At 33.6% G+C, this 12727-nt stretch overlaps 1 protein-coding gene across 7 annotated transcripts in view; it reads right to left on the reverse strand.

Annotated features, from left to right (window-relative positions):
- The window catches only part of LOC115223193 (casein kinase I), a 121080-nt gene that overhangs the window by 31356 nt on the left and 76997 nt on the right, over nucleotides 1–12727 (reverse strand). For all 7 annotated transcript variants that reach the window (XM_029793645.2, XM_029793644.2, XM_029793643.2 and 4 more), the window contains 4 exons: nucleotides 9378–9606; nucleotides 7060–7230; nucleotides 4892–5040; nucleotides 4044–4185 (listed from right to left, as the gene is read on the reverse strand). In XM_029793645.2, the coding sequence (XP_029649505.1) occupies nucleotides 4044–4185; nucleotides 4892–5040; nucleotides 7060–7230; nucleotides 9378–9606 (691 nt within the window). The remainder of the gene's footprint in view (nucleotides 1–4043; nucleotides 4186–4891; nucleotides 5041–7059; nucleotides 7231–9377; nucleotides 9607–12727) is intronic.

Below are 12727 nucleotides of genomic sequence, written 5' to 3' on the forward strand. Positions count from 1 at the left end.
GTCAGCAGACGAAACTGTCAGAACTCGAGTTACTCTGTTGCTTCCATTAAATATTAACATAATAATCTATCTATCTATATATATATATATATATATATTATATATATATATATATATATATATATATATTATTATGTTTTGCAAACATATTTAGTCTTATTGTGAAAATAGAACCTGTAGTCAAACAGGTTTTTCAGCAGCCAGAGAGAAACGGTTGAGTCACTGGATGAGTTTCAGCTTCCGTTAAAGTCAATTTCAATTGAGATATAGTAAGCACTGTATCACGTGTGATGAGGTTAACCTCGACTTTACGATAAATGTATTATCAGCTTAGACCAGACACTGTGTCACTTTTCCATACGTCTGAAGTCAGAAGTGGAGCTCCTATGTATGACACTTTGAGGGTGGGAGGCTGTGTAACTTGTGGGAAGTTATCCTCAGACTGGAGAACTGGTGCAAAGGCTTATAATACATTGGAATGTTCTAATAACATCCAAGGGCCATATGGTGTTGTTTAACAGCTTTAGTAACAGTGAAAAGTTGGCTGTATTTTACTACAGCACCAACAGTAAATACGAGGAGGCTATTGTTTAACCACAGGGGTTCCAGATTCCTAGTGGTGCTAAAAATATGCTCAGGAAACATGACTACTTTTTTCACAGTTTTGATCTCATACATTTAGTGTCAATGTTCCCCTTAAAATGCACAGCTAACTTTGTCCTGCTGTATAAATAAAGTCAGACCTAACTTCATTAAGATTAGATTTGTCAGTCTTTTACTAGGTCTTCTCAGTAAACTGAAGAAAGTAACTGAATACAGATGATAACTCTAATGAAAGGTAGAATTGATTCTTTGCCTTCACGTTTCTCACAGGTGGGTGAAAGACCTATTGTATAACACTGAGGCTAAATGTTCCTTACTGTTATCAATTTTATTTCAATATATGTGCTGGTTTTATGTATGTGTGTGTGTACATACACATAGATATATACACACAAATCCATGTGCATTGGATATACAAGCTCATACGTGTGTGTATATGCACATACGTATACACAGATATAAACACAAATATGTATTTCTGTATAAATAGACCCTGATATCAATATAAAACTGTGTATGCATGCACATAGAGATAAGCAGGTTATCAATCCATACCATACTGTCACACAGCCAATATGTAAATAGGATGCATTCATATATAAGAGGATATATAAATGATCAAACAAACTGGCATGAAAGTGCCATTTAAATTTTTTTATAAATAGTACAAAAATCATAATACTTCTTGTCAGAATTTGGGTGACGACACAATCTGCCATTGTAGCATCAAGTTATGTTGAAAGAATATACTATTTGCACAAAGATGGTGTCAGTTTAATAACTGCTTAGAATTTACTGATTCACCAACGCAGCATGAAAAACATGCTACAACGATACAAAGGAGCAGAGATTGTCTGGCTACAAAATGAATTCCAGTTACTACAGTTTTGGATGATGGTTGGTCTTCATCAGAGTTTGTTTGACTCGCATAAGTATATCTGCAAGTGCCATGAGTTAAGTGTACTACTAAGTGTGTATAAGAGTACAAAGAAGAGAAAGAAAAGGTATCCAAAACCCAAAAGTTTATAAATGTATTTGATGCTGAGGTTTACTTGCCACTGTTGCAAGTTCCAAACATCATCATGTTTGTATTGAGGAACATGATGATGGAGATGTTTTCCTATCTTAGAGGCTCGGCTTCTAATAAGTGAATGTATATATGTATGTGTATATATATATATATATACCAATTAAGGACTGAACACGAAAAGTGGACAGTCAACATGCTAGATATAGACGTCAAATCGCCATTCACCACAAAAGATTATGTTCTCAGATCAAACTCAAACTGTTGAGTTTGATCTGAGAACATAATCTTTTGTGGTGAATGGCGATTTGACGTCTATATCTAGCATGTTGACTGTCCACTTTTCGTGTTCAGTCCTTAATTGGTATATATAAATATTTTAATCTTCGGATTCTTTTTTAATATGCTAGACCACTGGTCTTAATTGATAAATATCAATTTCTACCCTTAATTAATTTTATATATATATATATATATATACAGGGTGTCCCAAAAAAATGTATACACACCTTAAATAATTGTAAATTTGTTATTCTTTGTAAGCCTAGTACTTAATCTATCGTTCTCTTTTGCCGAACCACTATGTGTATACATTTTTTTGGGACACCCTGTGTGTATATATATATATATATATATATATATATATATATATATATATATATATATGTATATATATATATGTATATATATATATATAGTTAAAGCTGAGAAACTACATTAGGCCAAGAAAGAGTTTCCTATGAACTCACTTATCAAACTTTGCTAAATATGTTCACAGTACATCAATACATACAAACACAAGTGAGATGCCTAGTGGTGCTAGTGAAGTTTCAGCTTTAGCTAACTTTTAAACATTTAAATTTTATATATATATATATATATATATATATATATATATATATATATATAAATACACACATAGAACTATAAATAATAGCATGTAAACATCAGGTTGAAAATCCCTTTTGGATAGAAAAAGTCAAAGGCTGCCAGTGGAACTTGAACTCACATCTCCTGTAGACAGGACAGGCATTCTACCACTGTACCAAAGCAATCCTTCAGATTTCTCTATCCAGTTTAGAAACTTACCAACAACAACTGTATGTTGTACATGTCTACAGAAGACATGGGTTCAAGTCCCACAGGCAGCCTTCAACTTTACTGAAAAGGGTTTTCTGACCCAATATTTACTGAAAAGGGTTTTCTGACCCAATATTTACATGTTATTCAAAGCTTTATGTGTATGCTTTGAGTTATTCCAAAAAAGAATTAGTTCACATTCTCAAGAAAGTTTATATAATTCTTATGACATTAACAATATATATATATATATAAATATATATATATATCCCACTTAAAATAGCTTTGGCAATTAAGTGCTGAAAATCCGACCCTAGTCCGTGATGTCATCAGACCAGAATAATATTGGTTAACTGAGTATTGGTTCCTCAAAACAAAATTCAGCTCAATATACACATGTACACATAAACCAAACAATATTGGGTTGTCTTTAATTATACAAGTCAAATAATGCTACTTGATTGTTGACTTCTACATAATGTAGAAATCCCTTAAGCTTCATGGTTGTTTTTGATTTGATACAAACACAGATTGTCACAGAAAATTCACTTGTAAGTTCATTCATAATTTGCAACTTCTGATATGGCAACAGGAAGAATATGGCAGTGAAATGGGTACAGAACATTTGTTCCTTAATATTAGTAAGACATTGGTACAGTTTCATGCAATAAAAGGTATTGTCTAGTCTAGTTGGTAAGAGGATTAGAAAATTTGAGTTTGAAAACAAGTTTATTATTGTACTAAAAATCTATATTATTTCTATAGGATTTGGTGGCTGTGTTATTGGTAGGGATTATAATAATTCTTTTTTTTTTTATCTAAATTACAAACATTACAACAATTTCATTGGACAATTTAAATAAGAATTTGAAATCAGAAAAGATACAACTGAATTATAGAGTAACTTATTGAGCACTCTTTCCAATCACGAAACATTAAATCTTGACTTAGACTACTTTAAAAATTGGTCAGTGAAAATATATAAAGTTCATGAAAATAAGAAAATTTGCTTAATATCTAAGTAATTAGTAATAGTTAAAACAGTAACAACAGTTATTAGTAACTTGAAAAATTTTATCATGGTCAAACAAAATGTATTAGATTTTTTTTTTGTCTGAAGTAATGTAATGTAAAATAGCTTAAGCATAATTGATAGGGTAGAGTTGTAGCTAATTATTTATCATATGGCAATTTTTCAACAGGAACTACAAATAAATTAATTTAAATAATTATAAAACATATAACTGTTCATTTACATTAACATGTGTCTAATATTGTTACACTATTTTTGAGAGTAAATATATTTTAAATTAAAAAGTCCAGATTTACTTACTGCCATAATCGCCACTGGGAGAGGCTGCCACAGCTACTTGATCAGATCGCATACGGCCAGCAGTGGTCGTACCTTGTAATCCTCTAGCTGTCGAGCTGTACATTTTGCGATCTCTATCAAAATCATCATTTGACCTACCTCCCTGCAAGACAAAAAAAAAAACATTCATTAACCAAGAATCAATTTTGCTTTTTCTGTCTATCAAAAGCTTTTCAGGCAATGAGCCAAAGAGGGAACTTCTAAATGGTTTCTTGACATGGAAGCAATAGCAACCAACCATCCTTTAAATTACAGACTGCTGTCTTGGACAACACACTAAATAATGTAGTCCTAGAAACACAATGCTTGGGAAAAATATAGAAAAAAAAAAGACAGGATGGTCACATTTGGAACACTACTGACAATCAGTAGTCTGATCAATCAGTGTCAGCATGGGATTATATTATATGCCCTGGTGCAGTACCAGGCAGTGGCTCTCATGGCTTCTGATCTTAACTGATTGGAAGTGTTATCAGGTACATTGTTTTGTCTTGGTATAAAAAGATGGCCTACAGCAAATATTCTGCTCAATACTACAGATTTGCTTGTCAGTAGTTTGACCGTAACCAGTTGACCATGTCCCTTAGTGGCTGACGATATGTGCATCTCTGATCATGAGCAGAAGTTGTGGGGGAGTGTTGCAAGGGCTGACTGTAATATTGTATAAGGGTTCTGCAACAAAATAACCCCTGCAATAAAATACAGGGCTTGGTGATCGGTTAAATCATGTTGAAAAACAGTTAAGATCGAGACAAATTATTTTCCTGAAAACATTTCTGCTAATACATCATTTATAAAGATATACTTACAAATTTTAGCAAGTTCCAGTCAAAGACATAGTCATAAGTAAATCCTTGACGGTGGAAGAGATTTCTAAATAGCTGCCTCAAATAGGAATAATCTGGTTTATCATCAAACCGTAAGGACCGACAGAAATTTAAGTATGTTGCAAATTCCGCTGTAAAAGAAAAAAATAATTGCAAAATTAGATTAAAGAACAGCACCTATGATTCTTTCCAGAGGCCCCAAAACCATAAGGTTGCAAGCAAGCTTTTTAACCATACAGCCATGCCTGTACCAATGTTAACTTTTTATTTTATATAACTGGGACAAATATCTGACCAGATTATATAAAAGAATTGGGAAAATAGTTCCTATTAAACACAGCCCAACTTAGAACTGATGTGAAACAACAAAATCAAGACATTTATGAAATATAACCAAAAAAAAAAAACCCAAGAAACTGGATAAGATAGTAAGATAATCTAAAAGGAAGTAGCAAAGTCAACAGAATTTAGAGAAAGCACCAATCATGGTTACTTCATATAACAGTTTTTGTCCATGCTTGAAGAGAGAAATACAGGCCACACCTAGCATCTTCGCAGCATGTGTACTGAAACATATGTAACCCGAGTAAGGTTGCTAATTTAAGAAATTTTTTCATTTATTTATTATTATTTTTTAATTTCTTTTTTTTTGAGGGGTGGAGTCTGAATAACCAAATTTCTGATTATATAAGACATGTAGTGTTTGCAGAAGAGGAAAATTACTGTTGCTAGTCTTTGATGATATCAATTCTTTGCAACTATACTTTTTCTTTTTCTCTTAATTCCTTTGATGCCAATCCTAGAGACCATATCTGGTTCTGTTGTACAACGTCACCCGTTTCAAAATGTTTAATTGAAGCCAATTGATATTGTACTTCTATTTGGAATAATTTATCCATAACGTAAGTGATGTTATAAGGTTTTTTTCTTTTTTTAGGAACATGATATTGCAAGATTTTTCTCAAAGTCAGCGTGAGACACCTAAAACTCCACTGTGTCCTTTCTTAGACAAATGACTCACTATCACTACACACCTTAAGAATCATGATCAAGGGTGGAATACCTTTGATTGCAGGTTTTTCTCCATCAGGGATGACATAGGGCTTACCAAAAACTAAACTAGGACTCTTCAATGATATTTATTAAAAAGAAAACTATTTCAAACAACAATTAATACTACAAGAGACTTCACTTAGAATTCTAGAAGTCATCTTTTTTGGCAACTTGACCAGAATGCTTCCCAGTCTAAACGTTCTAAAGCCTGATTAAGGAGAAACTTTACTTCCTCTTTTAACCCTTTAGCATTTAAACTAGCCACATCAAGCCCAAACATTTTACCTGTTTTATGTTCAAAACAGCCAAATTCAGTCTATCACACCCTACAAAGTCATTCTAAAAATAAACAATCACAGCATCAAAATCTCAAGGCTACAAAATCATAATCAATAAGCATTATATTTGACAAGTGAGGTCGTTGCCAGTGCCGCTGGACTGACTCCGGTGCTGGTGGCACATAAAAAACACCACTTGAGCGTGGCCGTTGCCAGTACCGCCTGACTGGCCCTCGTGCTGGTTGGAGTTAGGAAGGGCATCCAGCTGTAGAAACTCTGCCAAAACAAGATTGGAGACTGGTGCAACCATCTGGTTCACCAGTCCTCAGTCAAATCGTCCAACCCATGCTAGCATGGAAAGCAGACGTTAAACAACAACAACAACAAACAATCTGAACACGAAAGGGTTAAAGGACCAACAATATTCCATCCGGTCATCCATCTTCTCTGCTCATTATCATTATGAAAGTTGTGGGAATAGAGTTCTCAAGCAGCTCTTCTAGAGTCCTATCATTAAACATACAACACTATTCATGAGTCAAACACCAGCTTGGTGCCAACAATCATTAATAATAATACACTATCTTTAAATTAATGATTGTAAGCAGGACAAAATTACTGTGCACATCCAACACTACATTCAGATGAAATTTCAAAATTGAAAATACCAAGCTCATAAAAGGTTTAAAGTCAAAAAAGCAGGAATAAAAGTAAAGAAAAAATATTGAATTAGATAGAACTCAAGGAAACTAAAGTACATGAAATAACCGTGTTAACACAAAGCGGAGGCAAATGCAAAAACTGGTTACAATTACTTACAAGGAAATCCTTTACAAAGCTCTTCAATAGGTGTTGACATTTTCTTTTCACTAATTCTTTCATATTTTTGTCGTTTGGTTGCTGCTTTCAATCCCTGCCATGGCAAGCTTCCTCTCAAAAAATACATGAAAACATATCCTAATGATTCCATGTCATCTCGTCTACTTTGCTCTGAAAATATTAGTAACACATTAATTAGCAAAAGAAAACAACAAAATCACAAAGATAACATCATTTCCATTTTTTTATCATTTTTTTGATACTGATGGATGGCAGCATCCATAAAGTAATCGTACACCACAAGTACGGCATTTCTAATCACATCCTCATAAATTATGAAGTCTTTTTGCAAAAAAGATGACCAAATGAACAGCTTCAGTAGTATTGTTCTTCACCATTGTAAGACAGCATTTGTATTTCTTCATTCTGACTTGTGTAGAAAAATTATATTTTGGGAAACTAATAAAGATTAAGGATGGTGGGTGAATGACAATCTATGTATGCATGCATACACGCATATATATGATGGCTGCAACTTGATTTTGAGCAATGCCACTGCTTGGTGGTTGTTGTAATGCTGCATGGATGTGGTAACAAAGAGTAGTAATTCCTGCAGTAGGTCTTCGCAGAGCTTATCACCCATGCTGACACAGGCCTTCATTCCACTATGGGATTTTTCATTGTAGGTTTTGATTTTTTTTTTGGCTTTGGTCAATAACACTTTATCATTTAAACAGCCTTATCAGGCCCAAATATTATACCTTTTTAATGTTCATACTGGCTGGATCTAGCCTCTCACACCTATCCAATAACATCATCCTAAAAATAAACAATCACATCATTGAAGTCACGAAGTTACGAGATAATGCATCATTGCTTCAAAATGATGTGAGTAAATAAGCACTGCATTTGACAGAGTAATCTGAATGCGCAGAAGTGTTTGTTCGACCAGGTGTTGCTGGCTTAATTACGCACGACTCAAGTTAGAGACGGGGTGCGTATTATACATAAGGTTTAGGTTTTCCAGAGGTACAGCCCCCTAAAAATCCTCTGCGTATTATACTTGCGGATTTACGGTAATTTTTTTTACCAGCTGAGTGGAGTGCAGCCTGAAATAAAGTGTCTCACTCAAAAACACCATGTGCCACCAGATACTGGAGCCAAAATCATGAGCTGAATATTCTTCTTAACCAGTAAACCATGTGCTTTCACATGCCAGAAACAGTATTGCTGCTGTTAAACAGATAAAAAATAATTTACATGTCTTGCAAGAACTCATCCACTAAGAACAGCAAAACACTCAATCCTCATTAGTTGCATTTCCAAAAAAGTCAAAAACTACCATTCTGCCAAACATTCTTATGTTCTTCAAAAAACCTCAACTTACTAAATAGATAAATATTACATTTCTAATTTTATCTCCAACTCTCCTGTTTTGGAACAGAGGTGTATTAGAGTTATTTGGAACCTGCTCAGGGCTGAAGACATCCAGCTTTACCATTTTTTTTTTCCTACATGAATCTAAATTAGGGTAAAATCTGTGTCCATCAGACAAGTACATTCTTGTGACAACAAGAAAAAGTCACCACCTTTCAAGAAAGCAACACAATGAGAGCTAGTTCGTTGTTACCTTTTTGTTTATTACTACAATAAGCACCAATACTCTCTCTCGTCTCATCAAAATAGCACTCCCACCCACTCCTCCAATCCCCAGCTCTTGTTACCTTTATTCCCAGACTTACTAAATGTTGTCCTATCCTTTATTGTCCCAGAACATTCTTATAAAATTCCTTTCAAATGCACAATTTTATTCATCACTAGCTGTAATCATATAAAACTTTCTAAGTCCACACTAATCACAAATCTTTTCATTTAAACGACTGTTTTTGTTGTTGGGTGTTAGCGCTATGCAAACTATACTTCTTGTGCCAGTGTAAGGTGGTGGTGGGGGAACCAGATTGTACTTCAATGTATATCCTAGTACTGGATTTTACATATTGCTGTTGTTAACCACACTGCTACAAATATGAATTGAACTTCTTATCATGCTAAATGGCTAAAGTAAGCAGAGTTATATATCTTGTTTACAATTACACAATACAAAAGCTGTAATGATTTTCTTTTTAAGCATTGACTATGCCGTCCAGGCCTCTGACATCCATTGTCCACACACACAAAATTACCCATCAATAAATTATTAATCTTGCCATAAATTTTTTTTTTAAAATCTTTCATTTCTTGTAACAAAATTCTTCACAACGAGACCAATGACAACGATTAATGATGGTGGTGATAATGAAAATGAAGTCGTTACTTACCTATTCCTAAATGTGTGTTTATACTAGCATATCTTGCTGTGCCAGTTAAGTTTTTATTTTCTCGATAAGAAATATGTTGGTGAGACCTTGGATCCCTGTACTTTTTAGCAAGTCCAAAGTCAATAATATAGACTAAATTTCCCTTTTTCCCTAATCCCATGAGAAAATTATCCGGTTTGACATCTCGATGGATGAAATTTTTTGAATGAATATACTCAATCCGACTTATCTGAAGTTAGAAAAATAAAAAATAGTTAATATTTTAAGGTCTTTAAGTGTGCATATCAAAATATTAAGGATAGAATACATCTGATCTTTAAACTGAAATAAGATGTGTTTATGAAGCTGCAATATTTGTTGTGATGAAATGTTAAAAAAAAAAAAGAAAAAGAAAAAGAAAAAGAAAAAAAAGAAGCATATTTGATGCTTTCCAAAATGGCCAAAATTTTCGTTTAACATTTTTCATAATACAGCATATATACAATACATACTGTGTTTGTATACTTGCTACATTATATACTATATACAAATATTCTGGCAAACCTGAAACAATAATGCTTATCATTTTCTTTGAATACTTATGAAAATTATCTTCCTTAAAATATCTAAAATATCTTTAAATGCTCTAATTCGCTCCTCAATCTCTCTGCGAAACCAAAAATACAATTTATTTTTAAATCAAACATTCAAAACACTGAACCCGACACAGCTCACACAAAGGGAGAGATTCCCAAAATCTGAACTGAACCAATGTGCTGACATTTCCAAAATACCATCAACCCATGAAAATATTAGACATTAACACCAGGCTTACCACTTATAGAAGTGGAACCATGTAGTTATCACCTGCCAGTCAACTACATAACTAATTGCATAACACAGCACCAGCCATTATTACATCTTCCCAAATTTCAATTATGAAAGATTTTAAAACAGCGCAGAATGTTATTCTCAACATTTTTGACAGTAAATTCTTCCAAATTGTACACCGCAATCTTATCTTTCACACACGTATACGTAACCATTAGAGAGATAAATAATTTGCAGTGCTCCAGCATGGATGCAGTCAAATAACTGGAACAAGTAAAAGAATCTAAGATTAAATAAAAATAAGTAGAATTATCTAATTTGGCCAGATGTGCTCAGTATTTGACTTCAAATCAAATTATCAGTCATTGCTCTGTTTACTGACTATGTAGTAGTAGTAGTAGCAGTAGTAGTACTATTACTACTTGATAGTAATGCCTGATACAAGAAATGTCATCCAAGCATAAAACAAGTGGTTTCCATATGTACACTGATAAGATCTTAGCAACTCTCGACCAATTTCCTCATTCTTTCATTAATATCTCTGATAAATTTAAAGGCTAAAGCTGAGCAGAATCAATTTTTCTCCATTTCTCACATTTAATAATATTCCATAACAAAACAAAGTTTGCTCCCCTGTACAAAATTCTGTTTTCAATATTAACCATAAATTACCCAACTTGTGCAGTGTTGATGTTCTTGTAAAAGAATAATCCTTTATCTTATTTGATACTGAAATCCAAATGGTATTTAATGTTTTGTAAAACATTTTGAATCTTGGACAAAAACATTTTTCCAGGTAGTGAAATAAACTGTTTTACTTTGAGAATCACTTCTCAGCCAATTAATCGACTTCTCTGGGACTGAGTCAACTTAAGAGCAGATATGTGGTTACTCAACTTGCTAAAAACAAACAGTTCTATTTTTAAGAAGGAAGGACACCAATAACAGAATTAAATTCATTAGAACTGAAAGAAATTACAGAATGATCAGCTGAAATTCCTTCGCTCATAATTCTGCTGGGACTTAACGAGAACCTGAGTTTTGTAACTGGATGCTTAATTTTAAAATCATTTGAAATTTCAGATATCTTTAAAAACTAAACTTATCCATCATAGTCAGAATCACAGCTTAATCCTTTTATCACCCCACCCTCCACCTACCTTGTATACCTTGCTTCTAAACAACAATTCATAGACTAGTTTATAAGATTCAGGATCTTGTACAAGTATATTCTTTGGATTCCACTTGTAACAGTAATTCATTTACATCTAACAAGACACTGACATTTATTTTATGGTTCTCAGTCAGCCAAAAGGTCACCATTACAATCAGTGTTTCAAATCACTATATTGATGAGTATTGTAGTAATATAAATGAAATAATAAATAAACATTGAAAACACCTAATACCACCACATAAATGCACAGATAATAACATACATCTATAATACACACACACACACACACACACAGAATTTTTACTGTAACTAGACAAACTAATTTGGTTGCCTCCTTCACTAGAGATAACTAGAGATAACCTACAAATACCAATCCTAATAATTTTGTAGCCATTTCACAACACACAGCTACCCTTTCTTCCTCGTCATAATGTCTGGAGTAGGATTAGTCAATATCAGATTGCAATATAACTTGGACAATTTTACAAAAGGCAATATTAAAAGAAAATCCTTTAGGCAACTGATATATATATGTATATATTATTACCCAATATATTACAATCACCACTAAGTCAAAAAAAAATAAATAAATAAATACCAAAACCCTTTTCAAATTTACAAATTGTACTTAATTGTGCCCAAGAAGATCCAACCTCCACAACAGAAGGGTTAAGGCCACATCCCCTGATGTAGAGGACTGGCCTGCCATGTAAAAAGCGTTTTATGTTGGCACCATGTAAAAGCACTTGTGCCAGTGTCACATTAAAAGCATCCAGCTGTGGAATTCAAGCCGAATCAGACTGGAACCTGGTACAGCTCTTCATCTTGCAGGCTCTGGTCAAACCATCCAACCCATGCCAGTATGGAAAATGGACATTAAAGGATGAGAGAAAGTAATCTCTACTGATAGAACACACCTCTGAGGTCTATGCAGTCACTTAACTAGCTTAGAACAACCAGAATTTCCATGAAACCAAATCCTACTGTCTTGAAGACAGACTGGATTTACTTTCTGAGATACAAAATTGAATAGTCATAGACAGAATGCCTGAAAGCAGTGCTCCGACATGGCCTTGGCTTTGCTGATTCAAAAGAAATGAAAGAACTTTGATTATAGGTCTGTGTGAGAGGAATTACTATCAGGCCCAAACAAAAACAATCAACAGTTAGAAAGGGAAACAAGAAAGTGTTCCTTCTGTATGACGACACCCCCACCCCATTGAGGGATCTCTATTGAAACACATTCACATGTGTTGCTGCAACACAGTGTAAGCCATCACTTTGTAAGGCCAGGATGTTGCTCTATGACAAGAATTTCATCAATCAATATACATAGTCATATTGAAACAAAAAGTGATTGGAG

Source organism: Octopus sinensis, linkage group LG22 (genome assembly GCF_006345805.1).
Source record: "Octopus sinensis linkage group LG22, ASM634580v1, whole genome shotgun sequence".
Classification (NCBI taxonomy): Eukaryota; Metazoa; Mollusca; class Cephalopoda; order Octopoda; family Octopodidae; genus Octopus; species Octopus sinensis.